Source organism: Vipera berus (genome assembly GCF_964194415.1).
Source record: "Vipera berus genome assembly, chromosome: 1".
NCBI lineage: Eukaryota > Metazoa > Chordata > Lepidosauria > Squamata > Viperidae > Vipera > Vipera berus.
The window spans coordinates 272,415,546-272,442,017 of record NC_138202.1 but is presented as its reverse complement, the minus strand read 5'-3'; the positions used below and the strand labels follow the sequence as shown (position 1 = coordinate 272,442,017).

At 38.7% G+C, this 26,472-nt stretch overlaps 1 protein-coding gene across 2 annotated transcripts in view; it reads right to left on the bottom strand.

Moving 5' to 3' along the window:
• The window catches only part of GRM1 (glutamate metabotropic receptor 1), a gene marked incomplete at both ends in the record, with an annotated part of 199,189 nt that overhangs the window by 52,744 nt on the left and 119,973 nt on the right, over positions 1-26,472 (bottom strand). For both annotated transcript variants that reach the window (XM_081314258.1, XM_081314259.1), the window contains one exon: positions 7,106-7,341. In XM_081314258.1, the coding sequence (XP_081170384.1) occupies positions 7,106-7,341 (236 nt within the window). The remainder of the gene's footprint in view (positions 1-7,105; positions 7,342-26,472) is intronic.

Sequence of the window (26,472 nt, the reverse complement as noted above, 5' to 3'; positions counted from 1 at the left end):
CCCATGCCATTTAGGGCTTTATAGGTCATCACCAGCATGGGTATTTGGACCCTTAGTGTAAGTGTAGGATTCCCCCAATGTCATCCCTCTTAGGTAAACCAGACAGGAAACAGAACTAGATGAATTAATTCTACTGTATGCATTGATAGAAACTTAAAAGCCTGTAGGTACAAGTTTCCTGTTGCCAGTTTTAACTGCTTTATCCATTGGGATGGGTCCTTCCTAACTTTCTTTCTCTGAACATTAAGTCAGTGGGGGGCTCCTGCTTTTCTTGCCTAATTGTTTTCTAGGCAGCATCTCTTCCCCTCCTTCCCCAAGGTCATCCACACAACCCATTACTCTTAAGAAATAGCTCAGTATTGTGGCTGCTATTACAAACATGATATTTATGTGTATTTTTCCTGTATATCCGGCCTCTATTTTTCTTGCTAACACCGTTATATCAAGGATTTTTTTTTCCTGAAATTCAAAGTCATCATTTTTCCCCCATTGTTCATATGAGATTTTCATTTACAAAATTCAGGCATATTAGAGGCTTTGAGTCATCTTGATGGTACTACTTTTGATATGACAGGAATGAAGTGTCCATTTTCAAGTGCTGTCACATACAAACGCAGCATGTAAACTGCTGAATCTTTCAGGCACCAAATATATCAGCTGTTAGATAAATGAGAGATGCATCTCTAAATGTGGCTTTCTCAGATATTTTGGAGTTTAGATTTAAGCACACTCACCAGTCATAGTAAGAGTTATGGGAACTGAAATCCTGCAGATCTGGAGATAATCAGGGTAGGGAAATCTGCCTTGACTCATTTTATTCATCATTTCTTTTTGTTGCAAAATATTCCTACATAAGAATCCTCTCCTCTTGCTTAACACCACCATCTTGGCCTATTATTACAAAACATCCTTGCCTAGCTAGCCACCTTCTTAGGAGGTCTTGGACACGGCACAGAGGGGAGTAAATATTCGATCGATTTCACCACTAGTGCCTCCAGAAAATTAAAGACCTAAAAATAGAAAATATGAAATTATGGTTTCATCTGATGTCACAGCACTCTTGAAGTCCATAGAGTCAGAACTAGTGAAAGAAACCATGGCAGCAGTGTGACACAATACACCCAATCTAACCAAATGCATTAAGAATGAAATACCCAGAATCATGGACCTCATGAATCTTTGTCTCACTACCTATTTCCAGCTTTCTGGACAAATATACCAACAAATCAATAAAACATCCATGGGATCACCAGTCTCAGAATTTATACAGAGACCGTAATGCAGTGTCTAGAAATTATGGATCTAGTACGTAGATAACATCTTTGTCGTGCTAAAAAAGGAACAACTAGAGAAGTCACACAAAACTATCAACATCTTCAAAGGAATAAAATTCACAAGGGAAGAAGAAAACATCACATTCCTCTTCTTTTCAACAAAGGAAATGATGGCAAATTAGAAACGCAAGTCTATTGAAAAACACCTCACACTAAGCAAGTGCTCTGCTATCAAAGTAACCGCCCAACCTCCTGCAAGAGTAAGAACATTATTTAGACAAGTACAAATGCACTGTAGAAACCCAGAAGACCAGAAAAAGGAAACAGATTTTCTATATAACATCTTCCAACAAAATGGATACCCACACAACTTTATAAAAAAGTGGCTGACCACTCAATCTATTAGAGCACAACACAAGCTATGGAAAGGATAACACTACCATAAATCAAAAACATCTCCAAACAACACTGTTGTTGACTATCCTAATCACATGGCAGCACACAACATCTTAAGTAAACCAAAAGACTCAGTAGCCCAAGAAATTAAAAGAAGGAGTCAGCTACTACTTATGAGAATAAGGACAACAGCCATTAAGTAGGACAGACAGGCAGAAGACTAGCAGAGAACAAGTAGCATCAAAAGACACAATGAAAACTCCTTAATCTCATAATATATGGACAGACTCATAGTTTCAGTTGAGAATCTGTGGCAACCTAGACCAAGCTAAATCCAGAAGCTTGAGATTCAGACAAATCATCCATCAGTAGACAGATAGAAATAAATCCATACGAGACAATAAGAGACACTAAAAAAAACTAGGAGGAAACAAAAAGACCAGAACACATCCTCTTCAGCAGCCAACTCCTAGATAAGCAGGGATTAGTACTAGGCAAACAAGCAAGCAGAAAAATATACCCTAATCAGGAATTACCAAGAAGAAAACCACATCCACACCAAAACTAAGAGGACAAGCTGCTGTATATAAACAAGGAGAAAACCCCATACTTAATTGCACTGATTATGTTACCTAGTTAGATTAATGAAACATCTGCAAGCAAATAACCAAACTCACAGAGTATCATGGACTCCGTAGTTCAATCTGTGCTACATATATTCTCTTTAACTGAAGGATAAACCTCAGCTCTATAAACAGCAAAAAAAAACCACATGCTAATAAAACAACCAGACCACCTCCTTGTTTTAAACTATCAAATGGAGTATTATTTTTTATTAAGAGGTGCTGTGACTATTCCAGTTATATGCTCAGCTTCTAGTTTAATTCAACACTTCAGTTCTCTATTATTCTTTTCTGTAGAATAGCCATTTCAGTTCCCGTACTATATAAAATAGCCTGTTATTTTCTGCTCCTAAAATTTCACCATCTTTCTTTGAGGTGAGTGCTCAGATTACTCACTCTTTTGAATTTCTTCAAATCCCAAGTTTGTGATTCTTAGATATTGTGAATACAACTCCTGAGATGCAAACAATCCCATGATGCTCTTTTGTCCTTTCCCTTGCTCACCAAATGTTCACTTTGTGATAGTACTAATGGGATGCTCTGCAAAGCAGGTCACTTCCAACTTTGAAATAGTTTTATGAAATTGCACTGTAGATAAAGAGATTTCTCTTGGGCACACTAAAAATACAATTGCAGGTTCTTGAAATGTGCCTCTAAAGCAGCTGGTGTTTTGAAACACAGATATCCCACTACGACACTGTGCCCTTTATCCAAAAATAAAATCTAATTTAATGAGAAGGCCATTGTATTAGTGATGAGTTCAAATAATGTTTGCATACGAAGCAGGTTGGCCTAATACTGTATGAAAACCATGCTGCGTAGACCAGAGGTATTCTGAAAACACATCCAGAATTCTTGGCAAGTTAAGCCTGAAAAAGAAACAAATTTTTATTCTTGTTCTTTATTGCTGCAAAAGTGTATTGACGCATAGTGAAGCAGAAATGCACACCATTTTTTCCTGATTTTTTTTTAAAAAACCATTAAAATAGTGTTTAGAACAATTATCTGCTACAGTAGGCCTTTTCATGGGAGAAAAGTACAAGCACGGGATTTTCATATAATTATTTTGAACAGAACCCCTCCCTTAAACATTTCCCTTTTATTTCTTGCTTCTCACTAAGTTATGAACAATCCACCTTTCTTCCCAACGTATAAAATAGCAGTTGGATAACTTGGTTAAAGTATTAGAATGACATCATGGGGAAAATATTCTTTTCCTCTACTGTGGATTTCAAGGAGAAATGCCACTGCTTACGCAGTCAGCATGGTACCAGCTATGTACAAGAGGAAAATAGCAGGGGATCTGAGACAACCTAAGTATGCAACACTACAAATAGTCTTAGTGGGAAAAAGCCACAAGGTTCATTTATTCTAGTATCTTGTTTCCAGGCAAATGTTTTACAAAGGTCTTGAATAGATATAAAGGCAAGCTGATAATAATTTCCTGTTAAGTTTTTCTCTTTTTGAAACATCTTGCAAAACTGCTGGCAACAGCCTGGAGAGGGGGAAAAAGGCGATCCCTGCTCCCTGTCAGATGAGAGTATCCATAATGGATCTTTGTATTCATGCAAATATCCCAGGAAAATACACTGCCATCTGAACCAGCGGGAAGGATTTCAGAGAGTGTAATCCTGAAAACCCTGTGGAACATCCCCCACCAAGCTTCAGGTCTTCAGTAAATTGCCTATTGGGGCACTCAACTGTATAATTGCATTCCATGAAGAAGGGGTGGAAGTTAGTAGTAGGGTAATTTGTCTTTACCATAATTACAGAACTACTATTTAAACTGCATACGGGACCATATAATAAAATAAATAAAACCAGTGCTATTGAAATAACTTTCAATAATCAATTAGGATTATTGGGTGAAAATCAACTGATGAAATTTCTTGGATGAGAAGTGAAATGTCTTCTTCTTCCTCAAAAACAGTCCAGTTGCAAGAAGGAGGAGGAGGAGGAGGAGGAAGAAGAAGAAGAAGAAGAAGAAGAAGAAGAAGAAGAAGAAGAAGAAGAAGAAGAAGAAGAAGAAGAAGAAGAAGAAGAAGAAGAAGAAGAAGAAGAAGACACCTTTGAGGCAACTATTACCTGGATGACTGAGAATCTCCATAGAAACTGAGTGAAATATACTACTGGAACTGTCCTTAGTCCTGAATTTGAAATCCTGCATGTTGCAGTTAGCATTAATGGTTTTAATAATGGGTATATCATCAGCCATTCTACTTCTCTTTTCATCTCCTCTAATAAAGGGGTTTATTAGACCCCTTTTATTTATTATGTAATTTATTAGAGATCTTCTATTGGACTGTTAGTGGTCTCCCATTCGAGAACTTGGTCTACACTTGCCCAGAGAACTGGAGCTATTCTCACAGGTTAACCTGACTTACTATGTCCTGCATTTATTCATGTATTGTCTGTAGCATCTGCTCTTAAAATACATTTTTTCAGTATTAAATATCTGTACTGTTTCTCTACCAAACTTTGGATGTAAAATATTTTCCACAAATTGTTAGTTTTTTTTTAAAATCTTCAAATACATTTTCATCTAATATTTTGTTGTGCCAGTTATTTTTTCTAAGTGCCTATCCCCATTTTTTGTCTGCAACAATAATCTGAGAAGAAACCAGGAACAATATGCAGAAATAATATATAATCAATTATTAGGTCACAATGACACTTATCCAGTCAATTGTGACTACAAGCTGAACTCAGTGAAGTCAAGCAAACTTCAAGAAGGGATGAATTCTTTTTCAATGAAAACTATAACCTCATAACCAAAAATCAGTGTAAGCCACACTGAGCAGTGGGGAGGAAAAATGAAAAATGCCCTTTTCTTCAGGCCTGCATATTTCTTCAACTTCACTTGGTGAAAAGATTGAACAGTAACACTATGATGCTTGATTAGCATGCACACTGAAATTACCGAAATAAAATCTACATCCTTTTTATTTGAGTATTTTTATTATTAATCAATTTAATTTGTATTAGAACATGATGTGAGATATAGACCATGACAGAATTGTAGAAATAGCAAAATGCAAAAATAAAAATAAAAATAAAAATCAACAAACATTAGAGCAAGCAGAGTAGCTTCCTTTGGAGAAAAGGTTTGAGGCTTTTTAACATAAACAAATGGTATGGGAGAAGAACATGACTTAGGCATATAAACATATGCATGAGAGATTTTAGATAGGGAAAACTCATTTGTATGAAGTTAAATTGTGGAGTATTTGGGACAGATAAAGGAAGTTCTTCCCAGCTAGTGATTTTTATCAACATGCTCAGCTTTAAAGGGCAATTAGATAAATCCATAGAAGATATGTTTATCAGTATATCTTAGTTGATTTGTTTATATAGCAGCTCTTATTATGAATCATAATCCTGTGCAACTCACAAAATAACAGAACATAAAACACACAGCCACAACAGAAATTTCCTGTGTCCTGGGATAATAGTCTCTCATACATCTTTGCAGTCTCATTCTTCCCTATTGCTTGGAAACATGATGGATATATATTAATATCATATTTTTAAGCAACATACTGTCAAAATCAGGAAGATGCCATTGCCCTCATGATTTATTTGAATGCATCCCCGAGATGCATTGGTAAATGGGGAAACAGAGTGCCCTTGGCTTATACCTAAATCTTTTATATTCTTATATTCCTGGGTGTACATCCCATTTATTTCCACTTTGCTTTTTCTGCTACACTGACTGTTTAAACAAACTATTAGGTTTGTCTAGGGCAGGAATGGCAACTTAGGCCAAAGCCCCCCTTGTGTTAGGACTTACATGCTGACTGAACCAGCCTAATCCTTATTTACATGCTGATTAAAACACAATTTTCATCACTGTACCACCAAAAATCATGGATTGTAATCCAGGAAGAAGCATGTTAAATCCTCTGCAGGAGTTGATGAACGTATTAGCTCATTCATGGTATGAAGCTGATGATCTGAAAGAATTCCAGATAATTCCTTTTGATAATCTAAAATGGAGGTATAAATTTTAATTTGCAGCTAATAGAAATAGAAGTTTCTAACTTCAGTGTAAGGAGTAGATTGTGGCATTTCATACAAATTACTTCTAAAGAACAATAATGTTAATACTCATTTATGTTGGTTGCAGCTACAAAGACTTAGTCTTTAGAATCTTATCGCATTGTTGGCATATTACTGCACCATAGCAACAGTAGTTTTTTGTTTTCACTTTGTGATGTACCAGTAAAGTCTTGGTCACACTATACAGCTAATTTTTGAATACTTTTATCACTTTCAGTGCTACTTATCAGTGTGAACGCGAACTGCATATAAGATGCTCAAAAGCATTTTAACATCATACATGAAACTCCAAAAGGAAAAAAAAGTCCAAAGCTTTGCTAAGCAATCAAACTGAGCCTTTATTCTATTTTTTTGCCACCTACAAATTCAATTCAGAATCAGTCAAAAACTTCTGCTTCAGCACAGCAGAAAGAAAAAAAGCAATTAAGAATTGCTTAAGCACAGAGCCAGGGGACATCTAAATACACCAGGTATTATTATGTACCATCTTTGAACATTCACCCCTAGAATGCAAGGATCTGAACTCATTCATTCACTCACTGACTCATTTATTCATCAAAGTACCAGTGGCAAACTGGAGGCTGTCTAATAACACAGCACCATGCTGAAAGCCACAACAACATTGTATTGTGGGTCTTGTTCCATAGCTCCATCAATGTTTTTATTCAACTTAGTTGGAAAAGTAAGGCAAGGAAGTTAGCTGATGAAGGTAACAAAAACTTGTTCAGACAAGAAACATATTTAAATGTTTACCAGTGCAATTCTTTTGAAAGTTGGGGTTCTCTAGAGGATGACCTGGCAGGCGGCACTGGAAACGATGTTGCCAAAACTCAGGGAACCAAGGATTTCTTTTGTTGGTCTCCAGTTTTATTTTCAAAAAGTAATCATCAAATGATAAGACATCTGGAGATTGCAGCTTAATTGTGATGCCTCCACTTGCTTCAGCTTCATAACCTTCAATGACTTCATCTCTATCTGCCCATCCATCACTAGAAGACAAAAAGCTACAGTCAGGTCAAAGCGTATATCCAAATCGTACAGTATTTAAGTAGAAGCTGTTTAATGCATTAAAAGGCAATATAAAGAAAAGCATGATTATACTTTACCACCCCTTTCTCATCGCTGCATTATTTAACATTTATTTCTTCCTCCAATAATATCTTAAGTATTGTATCGCTTCAGAGGGTACAGCTACTATAGCTGCACATTTGTTCTCCCCCACCCCACTCTAATTTTTCACTGTCCTAGAAAAATAGCATCATCAAAACTAAGGTGGGGGATAATAGAAGACTCTCGACTTGAGGAATCCAAAAATCAGCATTCCCAAATACTCTTTTTTACAGAAGCAAACTTTTATACTGGGAAATAGCATTCCGAATACTCAATGGCCGCAGGGTACTGCTGAGTTGTCTTTGTGGGGAGAATAAGTTAGTATCAGTGGAATCAGTGGAACAACCTGCCTCCAGAAGTTGTGAATGCTCCAAGAAGTTTTTAAGAAGAGACTGGACAACCATTTGTCTGAAATGGTATAGGGTTTCCTGCCTGAGCAGGGGGTTGGACTAGGAGACCTCCAAGGTCCCTTCTAACTCTATTATTATTATTATTATTATTATTATTATTATTATTATTATTATTATTATTATTATTATTATTGTTGTTGTTGTTGTTGTTGTTGTTGTTGTTGTTATTATTATTATTAAAAAATTACTGCAAAAGAGAGGGAAAAACAGCAAAAGTTTCTTGTTTCCCCAAATTATCAATATGGTGTCTATTATTATTATTTGTTGTAGCAATAACTGTCTCCCGAGTCTTGCTGTGCTATCTTATCAAGGTGGGAACAGGGGTGAGTGAAGAATACTGGAATTGTACACCAAGGATACCTATTCCCAGCAGGGTCACCCAGGAAAATGAAGCTTATCTCAGCTGTCCAGCTAAAGCAAGCAAGTAGTAATATTGAACAGTAGTGGCATACAAGAAGATGCCAGAGACAGTGACAAGGTGGAGGCATCCATTCACACTGTGTGGGAGGAGGCAATGGCAAGCCACTCCTGCAATTTTGTCAGAAAAAAATCACATGGATAGTGAATATAAAATGGTTGATAAAGGGTAAGAGAGGAAGAGGATGATCAGCAGCAAGGTGGATGTACTCAGAATGGTGATGAATGCCTTGTTGAAAGATGTAAAGGACCAGTTAGGAACAAATTGTCATGGAGAAAGTCTGTCTATGTGGTTGCTAGCAATTAACACCGACTTGATGCCACATAATCAATAAAAAGATATTAGCAATGTACAGTATTTGTGCCTAGCTAGCACAGTTTCTGAAGCTGATCAGACAATTTAATCCAGAGGACTGTAAATTTGTGTATATCCTAATATGATAGGATGGGGAAAAAACCTAACAAAATTGTTCAGGATAGCCAGCAGGATCGTTGAAAGAAAGCCCACCAGCTATTCATGAACATTGGCACTGGCTTGTCTTAAAAAGACTCATAGCTTGGAGTTTTAAGTGCAAATGCAAGTCAGACTGCATTTAATTTTTAATATGCGTGGTCATGTCACCAGAAAAAGAGACTACGCTGGCATCTAATAAAGTGTCTGCTGCCATCTAGAATGATACCAGCAGCTCTTTCTGCCACAGAAAAAGCTTAATTCACTGGCTTCTCACAAAAGCCAAGCAGGCTACAAAAATCAATGAGACTTAGCATAAAGAATTTACATATCTGACCTGAAGCTGTTTTCAAAGATTGTTCAAGATATTCAAGAAAGAAAAAAAGTACACAGATTCCTTGGAAGGAGTACCTATTAACCTTAAAGCACAAAAATAATTCCATGTAGGCAGAACATCGGAAAGATATGAACTGTTTCTTAAAGCACAGACAAGGCTGTGGAGATTCTGTGACTCCAGCACCTTGTATCTGCATCACTAGAAAATTATAGTCAAGGATTTAAAGAATACTCATTTAAAGGATTCTGGGAAAATGAAATTACCTACCAGACTATGGCCCTATAGTCTTTCTTACAGACTTATAGCATACAACAGGGTTTCTCAACCTTTGCAACTTTAAGCTGTGTGGACTTCAGCTCCCAGAAAACCCTGTTGGCTGGGAGAATTCTGGGAGTTGAAATACACTTAGGACTAAATTTTAGTTTGTATGGATTAGCCATAATATGTGGTCTGAGATGGTATTGGTTCTCCTGCTTGAGCCAGGGGGGGGCTGGACTAGAAGACCTCCAAGGTCCCTTCCAGCTCTATTGTGTTCTGTTCTGTTATACTCTATTCTACTCTACTCTACTCCATTCCACTCTACTCCGCTCCGCTCCATTCCATTCCATTCCATTCTATAACAGCATAACATTAAGGCCCTCAGGGTACAATAATCACAGCAATAACATCAAGAAAGAAATATCTTCCTGATTTCCGATACCATTCTAAACTAAACCCAAACAAGCTATGATGATTGCTGTCCAAGATAATGTAATGATGCTAAGATATGACTCTGAATCAAGGCTTAGTGTTGTGATTCAGGGTCAGCCTGTGGGTTCGGCAGTTGGGTCAGACGATTCAGAGGAGGAGGGGGGGGTGTTGGAGAGCTTGCTGAGGATAGCCTTGAGGCTCCGCAGAGCCTTCAGCCAGGCCCCTCCCATCTGGTTACGACGCAGACCCAGCTGTGTGAGCCTGACAGCATGGATGAAGATGACCCACAGCTCGCCCTGATCAAGGATGCCCGACGCAGGAGGCAGTCAATCAGGAGTAAACAGAGGAAGGCAATGGGGCATCTCGGAAGGAGGCAGAGAGAAGCCACGCCCTGAACTGTTTAAAAGGGGAATGTGTGGGAGGGCGGGTTTGCTGAAGGCAACCGTTTGAATAGCTCCTGTTTCGTGGTTCCTGTTTGCTCTGTTTGCTCTGTTTTATGTTAATAAATTTGGCAGGCTTAGTTCCAGCCTCTTGCCATTTTGTAAAGGGGTTGTCCCTGCCTTTTCTGCAGGGCCGGTAGTAGGCTGGTACAGAACACTTTCCAAATTCAAGTTCAATTCATGTTGGACCACTTTGCTGAGTGTATTTTTTTTCTAATTTGCTTCTGAAAATCCAAACCTATTGTACCAATGGGGAAATTAACAAAGGGCTATATTGTTTAAGTTCTGGGAGAAAAAAACCTGGGTGAAATCTGCAGACATAGGATCGTCTTATCAGTAAAATAAATATGGCAAATTTTATATAAAATAGATGCATAGCTTTTTTGTTCAAATAGCCTTTGTTTCTTTTATGAGAAGCAGCTTACTACATTTTAGACACATAATAGACTCATAGTTTAAAAGGGGATATCCATCCCGAAGGCAACTCCTATTATCAGGTACAAGATTCTGAATGATTCCCCAAATAGCAAGTAAAATTATAGATAGTTATTTATCATTAAAATATTTTAAATTCTAAATATTTGCCTTAAGCATGCCAAGTAGAAAAAGTCAGACAGAACTCATTAATCCCCTTTTAACTGATACACTGTTCATTTTGTAGTTTCGCTCTGACTTAGTTAACTTACATGCAACAATGAAAAAAATCTGTTGTTTTATAAGAGAGAGAGAGAACTGACTGTTGTGTTTGGGACAATCAGGATGGCTGCTAGTTTTCTCTAAGCAGCTCTAATTTGGTTGCTTAATGTTGCACAACTATGGCAACAGCTGTCTTCTTTTACTGGAACAGTAAAACAAGGAGAAGCAGTCCAAAAAGAAAAGACTTTTCTCTTCCTTGGGATTCACCTGGGATGTTACCCACTGACATCATTCCTTTGAATTAAAGGCATCCCAAGGGGATTCTTTTTTAGCTTCAAATGCTAAACACAGAACTCCATATCATATTTGGGGGCTTAGTGCTTGCTGTGTAAATTGATTCATTCTAGGTCATAAAACACAATTGGTGGCTTAGCATAATGTCCTAATTCTTTACTGCTGTTCATAGTTTAGGGAAGAGTCAATATGAAAGTTGGATCATGACAGACAGCTAGGTGGCCGTATCCAGCAGCCAGTGGTTGATTTTAGAAACTCTGGGTTATACCTGGCTATTATTTATATGGATAGGGACACCGTGGCTCAGTGGGTTAGGACGCTGAGCTTGTCGATCAGAAGGTTGGCAGTTTGGCGGGTCGAATCCCGAGTGCCACGTAACAGAGTGAGCGCCTGTTACTCCTCCCAGCTTCTGCCAACCTAGCAGTTCGAAAGCACGTAAAAATGCAAGTAGAAAAATAGGGACCACTCCGGTGGGAAGGTAACAGCATTCTGTGCGCCTTTGGCGTCTAGTCATGCTGGCCACATGACCACGGAGACGTCCTCGGACAAACGCTGGCTCTTTGACTTTGAAACGGAAATGAGCACTGGCCCCTAGAGTTGGAAACGACTAGCACACGTGTGCGGGGGAACCTTTACATTTTACCTATTATTTATATGAGAGACAACATGGGGATTCTATAACTGTAGGCTATTGAAAGTAGAAAAAATTATTCCAGAAGGAGACAATACAGTGTGTTATTGTTGTCAACAAAACTACAGGAATGGAGAACAGTTCCTTGTCCTTGGCTTGATTAGAAGAGAATTCCCCAAATGTAACAGTTTCTTTGGATTATCAACTACTGCAGCAGATAAATTACCTACGCATAGTTTTTGCACCGTGTATTATCAAATAAGGATTTGATGTTGCATTTAATTTTATTCCCTAGTTGTTATGTCTGCTCTTTGTTCATAGGGAAGGGTTAATATAGCTACATTTTGCCAATTGCTATTAACTTTTATGAATCCTTGTCTTAATTCCAAATCTTAAATTGATGAACTGATCATGTAACAACCATACACATTTTTGTCTGAAAGACTGTCAGGTGCTGAAATGGAAATTGTGGCACAAGGCAGATTAATAATGTCAAATCACCATAGAATTCAGGCATAATAGTGAAGAGGATTATTAAAGTGTTACAATAAGAGGAGTCAAATGTGTATAGCTCTTAAGAAAAGTGCTCATCCTTGTATATGGGGGCATATTTTCAAGCCCTGTTAAGCATAAGCATATCACATACCTCAATAGCAGTGATGCTTTTATGTAAAGAAGTGGGAAGCAGACAAGACATTACAAAGATCAGAGAGTGAATGCTGAATACATCTAATGATTTGGAAAATGGATTAATCCACGCACACCTGCCTCTTTAAGCTCTCATGGTCAGGGCTTTAAAATAAATATAGTCTTGATAGTAGGCAGTATACACAGCTCAGAATTGGTGTATTTTATTATTAGAATTCTTTGGTTGGGTTTTAGGATTACAAATTTTTCACTGTTGTACAAAGCAACTGTAGAGTGTAAGTGAAATGACCTTGATTGAAATATGCACGAACCATTACTTAGGCATTACTTTAAGCCCCAGTCAGCCATCCAGAGCCACTTTAGAAATGGAGACAGGCAGCATATAAATATAATAAATAAATTCAGAAATAGTTCAGACAAATGCCTCCCTGATTCACTTGAGTATAAGAAAGACAAGAGGTAAAGCACAACCAGCCGTGCAAAAGTCTGCTATTATTGCCTATCTCCATAAAATGTAGTTCGATTTTTTCTGTGGGATTGATTTTCTGATCTGGTCCGCTAGGCTAACATCAAGGCAGGAGATGTGGGGAGACACAGTTCATTGGTTGACCAAAATTGTGTACATTTTTTTTATTGTATTAGTTATGCACATGTTTGGGTGGGAGAGTTTCATGGATAGCCATTAAAGTCCATGCCAACAAACTATTTGGGTTTATCTTTTGATAGATCCATAGATAAGGGTGACATGTGTTATCATGGTTAACATAGATAAGAGTGCCATTTTTTAAAAAAAATCGCTTTGCATTTACCAATCTGACTTCTTGTAAAATTTCTGCTGTTTCACTGTTGAAGTTATATCCTAGATTATTATATGGAGGGATAGTAGTGATATAGCATCATGATTTTGGATTACTAGTTGGTGCTTAGGAATGCATTCTTCTAGTCTGCTTTTTTATTCTCTAAACTAATGTTGACAAACTTTGTGTGTTATTTGGTGTATTATTCCTATTTTGTCTATTTTGATACATCATGGCTGCTCTACCACATGCTGGTCTGTGACATATTTCTTGATTACTTGTTCCTTCACTGGTTGGTGGTTGATTCAAAAAGATAAAAACTGTCCGTCACTTCAATATTTTCATTGTTAACACTGAGGCTGGTTGTTATACCTGTTGTCATTACTTTGTTTTCATTGCCAGTTATATTTCATTTTAGTCCCATTTTATCACTGTGCTTCTTGACTTTTATGCTGTGACTTTGCATTTTCAGCTACCAGAGTGGTGTCATTAGCATTGCACAGGTTATTGATATTTTTTCCTCCAATTTTAAAAACCACATTCATCTTCCTCCAATCCAGCTTCCCTCAATATGAATATATATTAAAGGAAGCCAGACTGAAAGAAGATGAATGCGGTTTTAAAATTGGAGGAAAAAATATACAGGCTGAATAAATATGAGGTTGAATAAATAACTACTTCCCTAACCTGCAGCTGGTCTGCTTCACCATATAATGCTGCAAAAAAGGCAACCCTTACATTTCTCTCTTATTTATAAGCCTTCAGACCAGGTTTCATTTATCACACAGAGAGTGACTATAGCTTAGTTTCAGGTATCATTTTTAAATTTATGGGATGCCTGAATCTGTAAAACCAAGGCATACTCCGAAAAGGTCATTGTGAAATCAGTAATCTCTATCCATGTGGCTAAATATTTGAGGGAACACCTACTGCTGGCATCAAGTTCCCTTCGTCCTGTGCGCTTCCACTTGGAGGGCCTTCTCAGGGTGCCGCCTGTAAAAGACTGCCGGCGGATAACACCCAGGGGGAGGGCCTTCTCAGTAGGTGTGCCTGCCCTGTGGAACCAGCTGCCCGTGGAGCTTAGGACTGCCCCTGACCTTCGGTCATTCCACCAGGACCTGAAGACCTGGCTCTTTGAGCTTTCAGACCTAGGCTGAGAGGTTTTTTTTTCCCCTCAGGGATCAAATTTAATTATTTTAACTGTTTTTAACTCTTGTATTGTATTGATGTTTTTAAATACTTTGTAAACCACCCTGAGTCCTACGGGAAAAGGGCGGTATATAAATTCAATAAACTTAAACTTAAATATGGTTTTGTCCTAAAGAAATTACTAGTTGTTCTGTACCAGCCTGCTACCGGCCTTGCAGAAAGGCAACCCCTGTACAAACGGCAGAGGCTGGAGAGCGTCTGAGGCTGGAAAACGTCTGCCAAGATTTATTATACAAACAAGCAACAAAACATGAAACAAGATATCGGAACTTTGATCCTCAAATGGAGCGGTTGCTTTCAGCAACCAGCCCTTCCCCAAACACTCCCTTTATTAGAGTTCAGGGCGTGGCCTCCCTGTGCCTCCTTCCGAGGAGTCCCACAGCCTTTCTCTGCTTGCTCCTGCTTGACTGCCTCCTGCGTCGGGCGTCCTTGAACAGGGCCAGCTGTGGGTCATCATCATCCGCACTGTCGGGCTCGCGCAGCTGAGAAGAGGGGCCTGGCTGGGGGCTCTGCGAAGCCTCCAAGCCATCATCAGCAAGTTCGTCTTCAACACCCTCCTCCTCCCCCTCGTCTGAGTCATCCGAGTCATCCGACCCGGCTGCCGGACCCACAGGCTGACCCTGAATCACAACACTAGTGAAGAAAGTCAGGCTTGGTGAGAAACTAAGTAGCCTTTTCTACTTAGGTTAAAAACAAGAAAGATTTGTTTAACTGATGGTTTCCTTATTACTTAGTTTACTGAATGACATAGGAAGCCCAATTTGATATTTAGGAAATAGGAATAATATTGCAGTACTAACTTTTTGTGTAACCAACTACTGTAATAGGCAAAGAACTACTGAAGGAAATGCAATATGCAATATGTCTCCCCCCTCTCTGCAGTATTGTTCACAATGAAAACACATTAGTCTTAGCACAATTATTGTAAGCTGCAGAACATTAAAATAAATGAAGAATCAAACAAATATGCTTCTGATTTGAGCAATTTATTCTTGTATAGATATGCATAATCTGCTTCCTTGTGCGGCTTAATAAAAGATTACTAACGTTCCATAATCTTGCCTTCAAAACATTTCCTGACATATTTTGCAATTAATGGAATTAATCAGGGGGATGAGAAATATGACATCAAAGGTTGGCATTTCAGAGCATTAGTCCTATTTACAGATTTTTCCTACCCTTAAAAATACAAGATGTAGTCTTATAGGCTATGATAGATAGCCTATTTTGTAAATATCTATTCAGGAATTGTTAAGTACCATATGCGCTGCATATATTTGCATAATGCTTTTTTATCAGCTTATCACACTAGTGTCATTGGGAGTTGTTACCATGAGAATCTATAGCTCAGCTAGCATCTTCAGCGCTTGGTAAAAGTGGCTGTTGCATATTAGTAGGTCTCCAGGGTGTACGCTGAGGCATGTTTGGCATGCCTGAGCTATGACAATATTTCCCCCCCCCCAACCCAAACTGTATGCAAATGTGCCCAAGGCAGATAACTCTCCACTTCTATACATTTAATAGAATGTTAATTAGTATAATTTGTTTTCTCATTAATATTTTTTCTGGAAACATGAAGAGGAGTCTGAATGTTCACTTCTGGACTAATAGAAAGGACAGTTCCTTGCAATTTGTTAATATGTACATGCAGTAAGTATCACATCTGTTTGCATTATTGAGAAAGTTTTTTGTCATATGTTATTAATATCTTATAACCACTACCTTACCTTACCTTACCTTACCTTACCTTACCTTACCTTACCTTACCTTACCTTACCTTACTTTACCTTTCCTTTCCTTTCCTTTCCTTTCCTTTCCTTTCCTTTCCTTTCCTTTCCTTTCCTTTCCTTTCCTTTCCTTTCCTTTCCTTTCCTTTCCTTCCTTCCTTTCCCCCCTTTGAAAACCAGACAAAGCTCATAAAGAGACATAAGTTTAAATATGTTGAATATATGCCAATAAAATAAGTGTAGAAACTCGTGTATAAATTATTGATTATGTATGTGATACATTTGATCACAATCTTAGTGGTACAGTGAATGAGTTCTTTTATTGCACTAAGCCATGGCTTGATCATGATGGAGTACTGAAAAACAACAACACTGGTTTATAAACTACTGTTGGCTGGGTTCATGCAATATGCTAAGCCAAAAGCAGACAAAGCTTTTTTTCTGATGTGAGAATCAGGTCCCTGCATCTTGAATTATATACACCACTTTGGAAAGAACACAGCACCACTGAAGAACAAATGGTTCCTGTTTTCCTATTCATATTCTCCTCTCAATCTTCACACATCCTTTCAGAATACTGACTTGGAATTCTCTTTCTTTCTAGAAGCATTGCTGTCTTTGTACTTCGGCAAGTTTGGGAGTTTCTCCAAAAATGTGCATACTGTTCTCTTACGTGAAGTTGGTGCTGTGTGGATTATGTAAGAATGGATATTTACACAATTAATATTTTATTAATGCAGACAGGTGGGAATTCTACAAGGAAATGTTGCACTATATCTTTGCTGCCCAAAGCAAATGTCAAGAGGCCCACGGCTTGCCAAGATTTCATTAAAATAATGAAACAAGCCATGAAACAAACTCTGCTCCTTAGATCCTTGTATGCACTATTGCAACACAGATGTAGAGTTTGAATTGCCACATCACAATACATAATTTGTCATTCCCTTCCCCCCCGCCCCCCACCCCGGGAGATGCTCATATTTGTATTTACGCATATGGTTGAAGCCTGAGGGAATTTTTTTTAAAAAAACACATGAAGGATAAATCTTGTTATTCTATCCTTGGGCTTCTCCACATAATAAATTCATATGTTTGTTCATTCATTTGACTGAGTAAGGAAAAGCATTTTAAATATGCAGTCAGTCTGTGTGTAAATCAATGAAACATGAGGATTTTGAATACAACTGAGAATTGCCCTTTTTCTTTGTAGCCATTTTGGGTTTTAATCCTTGTAGTCAAACTCTCATTCTGCTACTGAAATTTTTTTCTTAAAAAATCCCTTCAGAGAAGGATAAATATTTTTTAAAAGGCAGGAACTAAAGAGGAAAGTTTTGTAGCAATTTGGAGGAAAAAATGAGCATTTCCTGATCAACCTGGTACCACATCATGGGTTGTGTGCTGCCAGTGTACGGAAGTGAGTACATTGGCAAATAGAATCTATAAGATATCAGACCAAATGGACGATGCCAGAATGAATTTGCTAATGTATCAGAGAACAAAAGCTACATTTTAAACACTAAAGTGTGTGTTTGTTTAAAATGTATTTATTTATCTATTTGGAAAATTATATTGTCATCTAGTTGCTCACAATTTACTCCTTTTCCAACTGCTAGGACTACAATTTTAGACTATTAAAAACAATCTCCTCAGTAGCAGAGCTACAAGCTGTGAGCTGCTCCACAGAAGACATATTGGATAATGGGATTCCATTTAAGATGAGGACACAGCCATGGCTATTCAAAGTTGATTAATTACAAGTTGACTATATATTGACTTTGGGTGACAAATAAGCATAAATAAAAATGTATTATGAATTAATATTCAAATATCCATTTGTATATTAGAGATATCCACAGGTGGTTGTCAGATTACATCTAAAAATGTTGAATTTTATCTTTTCTATGAATATCATAGAAACTCAAAATTATTACAATTATTTGTAAACTACTGCAATGCACTGAATCTCTTGCCAGTCTAAAACTAAGCAGGATAAAACAAGCAAAAATGAGAAATAGGAAGCAATATAGAAAAATGGTAATAGCCACCTAAGGGAATTAAAATCTGTCCATTAAAACTCAGTAGTTACTGGGATCAACTGTCTTTTCATAAGTTGGATCCAATTTATGTAATCCTCTCAATTTTAAAAATTATTAAACAGACCCCTAATAAAATTAATAAAATCTCATGAGATGTTATATGAGAAATCATACATCATGTAGAACTTGGTTACCCCATGAGATTTTAGCTAATTTTAATTCAACCCATTGCTATTATTTTGCTTTATTGTTGTTGTTAGCTGCGAAGTCATGTCCGACCCATCGCGACCCCATGGACAACATTCCTCCAGGCCTTCCTGTCCTTTACCATCTTCTGGAGTCCATTTAAGCTCATGCCTACTGCTTCAGTGACTCCATCCAGCCACCTCATTCTCTATCGTCCCCTTCTTCTATTGCCCTCAATCTTTCCCAGCATTAGGCTCTTTTCCAGTGAGTCCTTCCTTCTCATTAGGTGGCCAAAGTATTTGAGTTTCAACTTCAGGATCTGGCCTTCTAAAGAGCAGTCAGGGTTGATCTCCTCTAGGACTGACCGGTTTGATCGCCTTGCAGTCCAAGGGACTCACAGGAGTCTTTTCCAGCACCATAGTTCAAAGGCCTCAATTCTTTGGCACTCAGCCTTTCTTATGGTCCAACTTTCATTGCCATACATTGCAACTGGGAAGACCATAGCCTTGACTATACACACTTTTGTTGACAGGGTGATGTCTCTGCTTTTTAGTGTGCTGTCTAGATTTGCCATGGCTTTCCTCCCGAGGAGCAAGCGTCTTTTAATTTCTTGGCTACAGTCCCCATCTGCAGTGATCTTGGAGCCCAGGAAAATAAAATCTGTCACTACCTCCATTTCTTCCCCATCTATTTGCCAGGAATTATGAGGGCTGGATGCCATGATCTTGGTTTTCTTAATGATAAGTTTCAACCCAACTTTTGCACTCTCCTTCTTCACCTGCAACAAGAGGCTCTTTAGTTCTTCTTCACTTTCTGCCATTAGAGTGGTATCATCTGCATATCTTAGGTTGTTGATATTTCTCCCGGCAAACTTAATTCCAACTTTGGATTCATCTAACCCTGCCTTTCTCATAATGGGCTCTGCATATAAGTTAAATAGGCAGGGCGACTGTATACAGCCTTGCCGGACTCCTTTCCCAATTCTGAACCAATCAGTGGTTCCATGTCCAGTTCTCAATGTTGCTTCTTGAAATGCATATAGGTTTCTCAAGAGACAAATAAGATGGTCTGGTATGCCCATCTCTTTAAGAACTTGCCACAGTTTGTTGTGATCCACACAATCAAAGGCTTTAGCATAGTCAATGAAGCAGAAGTAGATGTTTTTCTGAAACTCCCTAGCTTTCTCCATGATCCAGTGTATGTTGGCAATTTGATCTCTAGTTCCTCTGTCTCTTTGAAATCCTACCTGTACTTCTGGTAGTTCTCGATCCACATACTGTTGGAGTCTAGCTTGTAGGATTTTAAGCATAACTTTACTAGCATGTGAAATGAGTGCAATGGTGCAACAGTTTGAACATTCTTTGGCACTGCCTTACTTTGGAATTGGAATGTAAACTGATCTTTTCCAATCCTGTGGCCACTGCTGAGTTTTCCAAATTTGCTGGCAAATTGAGTGTAGCACTTTTACTGCATCTCTTTTAAGATTTTGAATATCTCAGCTGGAATGCTGTCACCTCCACTAGCTTTGTTGTTGCTCAGCTTTCCTAAGGCCCATTTCACTTCACATCTAGGATGTCTAGCTCGAGGTCAGTGACCACCTCATCGTGGTTATCAGGGACATTAAGCTCATTCTTGTATAGTTCTTCTGTGTAATTTTGCCACCTCTTCTTAATCTCTTCTGCCTCTGTTAGGTCCCTGCCATTTTGGTCCTTTATCATGCACATTTTTTCATGAAACGTTCCCTTCATCTCTCCAATTTTCTTGAAAAGATCTCTGGTCCTCCCTATTCTATTGTTTTCTTCTATTTATTTGCACTGTTCATTTAAGAAGGCATTCTTATCTCTTCTAGCTATTCTCTGGAATTCTGCATTCAATTGGGCGTATCTTTCCTTTTTTCCCTTGCCTTTCACTTCCCTCCTTTCCTCAGCTATTTGCAAAGCTTCCTCAGACAGCCATTTTGCTTTCTTGCATTTCTTTTTTTTGGGGATGGTTTTGGTTGCTACCTGTTGTACAATGTTGCAAACCTCTGTCCATAGTTCTTCAGGCACTCTGTCTATCAGATGTAATTCCTTAAATCTATTTGTCACCTCTACTGTATATTCAACAGGGATATGATTTAATTCATACCTGAGTGGCCTAGTGCTTTTCCCTAATTTCTTCAGTTTAAGCCTAAACTTTGCAACGAAAAGCTCATGGTCTGAGCCACAGTCAGCTCCTGGTCTTGTTTTAACTGACTGTATAGAGCTTCTCCATCTTTGGCTGCAGAGCACATAGTCAATCTGATTTCTTTTTTGACCGTCTGGTGATGTCCATGTGTAGAGCCGTCTCTTGGGTTGTTGGAAAAGAGTGTTTGCTATGACCATCGTATTCTCTTGACAGAATTCTATCAGCCTGTGACCTGCTTCATTTTGTACTCCAAGGCCAAACTTGCCTGTTATTCCGGTTATCTTTTGGCTTCCTACTTTAGCATTCCAATCCCCCATGATGATAAGGACATCATTTTTTGGTGTTAGTTCTATAAGGTGCGCAGTGGCGTAGCGTGGGTTGTCAGCACCCGGGGCAATTTGCGCCCCCTAACCCGGTGACGTCATGGCACCGCCGAAAAGACGCGCCCCGCAGCGGCGTAGACTTTCCAAGAAGAGTCGCGTGCATGCGGGATGCTTCCGGGTCCCTCTCGAGGGCGGCTGGGCGGGGCTCCTACCTGCAAGAGCCGCTGCATTCAAGCTCGCAGGTGAGCCCCACTAAATAAAGCCACGCATGCGCACGAAGCTAGGCCAGCCGGCCGGCGGGTCCGTCTTCGCTCGGCCAAGCCTGCCGGGGCGCCTGCGGGGCGCTTGCGGTTGGCCTGAGCCTGGGCAGAGAGTTGGGCGCTTCTATTTATTTTATTCAGTTTATGTGGCCGCCCATCTCACCTGCCGGACTCGTTTCGCTTTGCAAGAAAGAGCAGCTCGAGAGCGGAGCCAAGCCGACTCTGTGCAGCCCTTGGGGCTCCCTGAGCAGCTCAGTGCGAGCGCGCCCCCCCAGATGTTGCGCCCGGTGTGGCCCGCCCCCCCTGCATCCCCCACGCTACGCCACTGAAGGTGCGGTAGGGCTTCATAGAACCGGTCAATTTCATCCTCTTCAGCACCAGTGGTTGGGGCACAGACTTGGACTACTGTGATATTAAATGGTTTGCCTTGGATTCAAACTGAGATCATTCTGTCATTTTGGAGATTGTATCCTAGTATTGCTTTTCCTACTCTTTTATTGACTATGAAGGCTACTCCATTTCTTCTGAGGGAATCTTGCTCACAGTAGTATACCTGATGGTCATCTAAATTAAAATCACCCATTCCTGTTCATTTTAGTTCGCTGATACCTAAGATGTCGATGTTCAGTCTTGTCATCTCTTGTTTGACGTCTAGCTTGGTTCCTATGGAGAAAAAATCTTTAAAGCATTGGACTTTCCTTTCACCACCAGATACATACACAGCTGAGCATCCTTTCAGCTTTGGCCCGGTTGCTTCATTCTTTCTGGCGCTACTAGTACTAGCCCTCTGCTCTTCCCCAGTAGCATATTGGACACCTTCTGACCTGAGGGGCTCATCTTCCAGCGTCATATCATTTTGCCTTTTGGTACTGTGCATAGGGTTTTCATGGCAAAGATACTGGAGTGGGTTGCCATTTCCTTCTCCAGTGGATCACGTTTTGTCAGAACTCTCTGCTATGACCTTTCCGTCTTGGGTGGCCCTGCACGGCATAGCTCATAGCTTCATTGAATTGTGCAAGCCCCTTCGCCACGACAAGGCAGTAATCCATGAAGGGGATTTTGCTTTATAAATGAAGATAAATAACCATTAGCTGTTGCTGGTGGTGTTATCACCACCAAGAGAACAATAGGCATTGCATTAATGGTCTAGGCATAAAAGGCCAAAAAAGTGTAAAAGATTGGATAAATCAGCACTGTATAGGAAACTCTAGAGCAAACTATTTGGATTTCTTGATTCAGAGTTACTAGCCTACAATCATATCAACTTGTAAAATTAGCTGTTAAAGTCCTAGGAGTTGTGAGCTAGAGTTTAGCAAGCTCACAACCTTTTGGCTCCACAGTATAAAGCTCTCAGTATTACAACTGTTAAATCTACTGATTTCTTGCCTGACCATCCAGTTGCAGAGACTAAATTTCTGAGGTTTCTTAGTCATATATAACCATAGATCCAGTCCGCCCTTTCCCCTGGAACAATCTTCTCAAATTTTTCTAACTCTATTTCTTTAGTCAGAACTAGTACTGCCTCCATGATATGCTGTTTGTTTAATCTAGCATATCTTTTGTTCATGGATTTAGCACATGTGTGTTATTTAACAGCCACATTTTTGGTTGAAAAGCTTGGCTAAAATTATTGTGCAAATATTATGCAGATACTAGCAAGACAGGCTCAGTAAAGAGGTACAGCATAGTGTAAGTTAGATAAATATACTACAATTATACAATCCAATATAATTCTGCATTAACAGAGGGATAGAATCAAGATCATGTGAAGTGTTAATACCACTTTACAATGCCTTGGTAAGGCCACACTTGGAATACTGCATCCAGTTTTGGTCACCATGATGTTAAAAAGATGTTGAGACTTTAGAAAGAATACAGAGAAGAGCAACAAAGATGATTAGGGGACTGGAGGCTAAAACATATAAGGAATGGTTGCTGGAATTGGATATGTATAGTTTAATGAAGGAAAGAACGAGGGGTGACATGATAGCAGCGTCCAATATCTCAGGGGCTGCCACAAAGAAGAGAGAGTCAAGCTATTCTCCAAAGCACCTGAAGGCAGAACAAGAAGCAATGGATGGAAAATAATCAAAGAGAAAAGTAACCTAGAATTAAGGAGAAATTTCCTGACAGTTAGAACAATTAATCAGTGATACAACCTGCCTCCAGAAGTTGTGAATACTCCAACACTGGAAGTTTTTAAGAAGAGACTGGACAGCCATTTGTTTGAAATGGTATAGGGTTTCCTGCCTGAGCAGGGGGTTGGACTAGATGACCTTCAAGATCACTTCCAACTTTGTTGTTGTTGTTGTTGTTGTTGTTGTTGTTATTATTATTATTATTATTATTATTATTATTATTATTATTATTATTATTATTACAATATACTATAGCAATATAGCCTACACATGTTGGATTAAAACCAAATCTGTTGAAAACAGTGGGATATATTTTTCTTTTCAACTACATGGAGAAAGGCTGATTTCTAAATCTGTGGGGAAAGAGTTAGACATGTTCAGTTATAATATCCACATCATTCACAGTATTTATTAATGTATTTGTTCATTGGAGTTAAATGTTCACTTATTAATTTGTGGCTTTCACCAAGTCTCTGCAAAATGGTACTATTCGTACAAGAGTTGCTTCACTCAGGACCCTCGCAGCCCTCTGATTCAAGTGTATCTCCACTCTGAGAGCTGAGCCATTCAGCCCTGGCACTTTGAATCAAAGCAGACACACTTGTTTTAGGCTATTACTACATTCCCATAGAAAGGAGCTTCAGACAGATGCTCTGCTTCAATAAAGTGTCTGGCTTTGAAAGAGGCACTCCTACTGAGCTTCATTAAAGCACCCTCTGAAATTCCGGACAAGGATACTTGTTGCTCTGGTTCTTCTCTCACGCCATGACTGTTTTGTTCTCCAATTAAAGTGTAGGTCTTGGCTGGCTGCAGAGGATTGCCTTCTTTGCTCTAGCATAAGGGTATCTTATCTACGTCTTTTTCACCTCCGTTCATTGCAGATCTTTGAACATCTTTAGATATGTCCGTATTTTTCTTCATTAGATTCTGCTACTGAAAGAATGGATTCTACTGCCTCATTTAGTACATTTTATGTCTCTAGTATTTCTGCAGAAAAGCGAGATGTATTCCCTTCCTGAAAAATAACAATGAATTGCAATTCATGAATGCAAATTTTCCCTTTCTCCTGATGCTTTTTCACCAGTATCAGATCTTGAGGGACAGGCTTGGACATTCCAGGAAATGATCTCTGGGATGGACGCTGCTTTGCTTTCTTTCATCCAAATGAAAAAAGGGATAGGATGTTTTCCAGGGTATCATGGAAGGGAACCCTATCAGGACTTCTTTACCTCTTAAATCAACAACATTTTTTGGTTAATTTTATAAATCAGATATTGTTTTATAAGTCAGATCTAAAATTACATCCGTTGAGCTGCAGAGTGTGCTATTAATTTATAACAATAAGGAAATTATTGAGTGGAAGAAGCCTGGAGAGGTTTTAAGCTGTGAATTGTGATATTTTCACACTGCATTTGAGGTCACATCATACAGGGCGTGAACAATTTCTGAGAAGATTAGAGAGAACAGACTATGTAAGTGCTGAGGTATAATTGCTTTTACCCAAAAAAATTATGTGCACACTGTGCCTGTGAAAAACTGTAGATAACACTTCAATGTTTGTTCAGAAAGTATCTCTTATCTAAGACTGTATTTGTTTGGGATGAGCTCAAAAGAAAGCAAAAAATTCAGACTTCAAACTCAATTAAGGCTGAGTTATATGAGGAAAGGCAATGTCCCTTCTTATTTTATATAGCAAACCAACTGAACTAAGGAATCATCAAGTGTTGAAGACCCACAAATTCTGGTGAGAGAGAAGTTCCTTGAAGATGGGCCCCAGCATGAGCCCGAAAACTTGGAAGACTAAACCTCTTGTCCCAGTGACCGACCCAGATTGGATCCTGCAACATTATCCTGGGATGCCTACAGTATATTTGTCTTCATTCATGTTGAAGACTCAACTGTCTCATTGCAACTTGTCAATAGACAAGTATACAGAAGAGAACATTAACCATATTCTGTGCCACAAAATAAACAGCCATACTACCACAATGATGTGCATGCATCAGTTACATCCACCTGTGTTAAGACTTAGCAACCCACAAAGGAAACTTCTAATATAAATTGTAGTTTATTTTTGGATACAAACAGGCCACGTTAGTTCATAAGTAATATACTAAAATTTGAATACATATTATTTCCTCTCAGTTGTGAGGAAAATATAATAGCACTGTGGTAGGTAGTGCTTCACTTTCCTTTGTATATTCACCTTACAGTTATGCAAATCTTTGAAAGATGCTTTATCTATTGTGATGAAGCTTTGAAGTGGCACTCTAGATTAAATCCCTGCTTCCCTGTGGATTGCAGCACAGCACAATCAACTGCAGCACCTTCAAAGAAGGACGTGGACCCGTTTCCACTTGAGTGAAGAGACTGGTCAAATTAACCTGGCCTATCTGATTTGAGGTGTCAAGGTGGAGTAATTTGAGATGTCATATTGAAGCAGGTCACTGCAACATTTTTATTTTCATTTTAATGAGGACTTAGGAGTTAAGATACTGGCTTTCATGAAGCCAGGCACCACATTAAGCCTAGATCTCTTTAATGAGATGAGGGGGCCATATAAATCAAAATAATAATAATAATAAGCATCTGGAGCACCACTTGAACTCTAGTCCTAGTGGCAGTCCTAGTGATTATCAGCACACTAGGTGCCATTCCAAAAAATGTTGGATGGCACTTAGAAAAATACATTGACAAAAATTTATACTGTCAATTACAACAATCATACTGATTGGATCCACACATATATTATACCAATACATTATGACACTCTGGGTTCTCAAGATGAAAAGAATCCAATGCTTATGAAGGCCAACACTAGATAAAAATGGCAACTGGGATTTCACATTTTTGTGTATATAATAATAATAAAATATTGTGTTAAGATCTTATAGGACTTTAAGATCTTAAAAAGATAGCCCTCTTGTTCATAACTATATTATAGCCAGATATAATGGCCAATTATAGCCAGATATAATGGTTATTGAAAATAAGGACCGTCTAATACATTGTTCTTGCTATAGTAGATGATGCTAGGCAAAAAACTACAAAATACTGGGAATTAAAGATCAAAGCTGAAATGCTTATGGAAAAAGGAATACATTGTCATACCAGAATGGAACCCCTCAAGCAATACCTAAAGGACTTCCTCAAAATCTGGAAATATTGAATTTATGAAACCCAAATTCTCGTAATTTTACAAAAAAATCCCTCA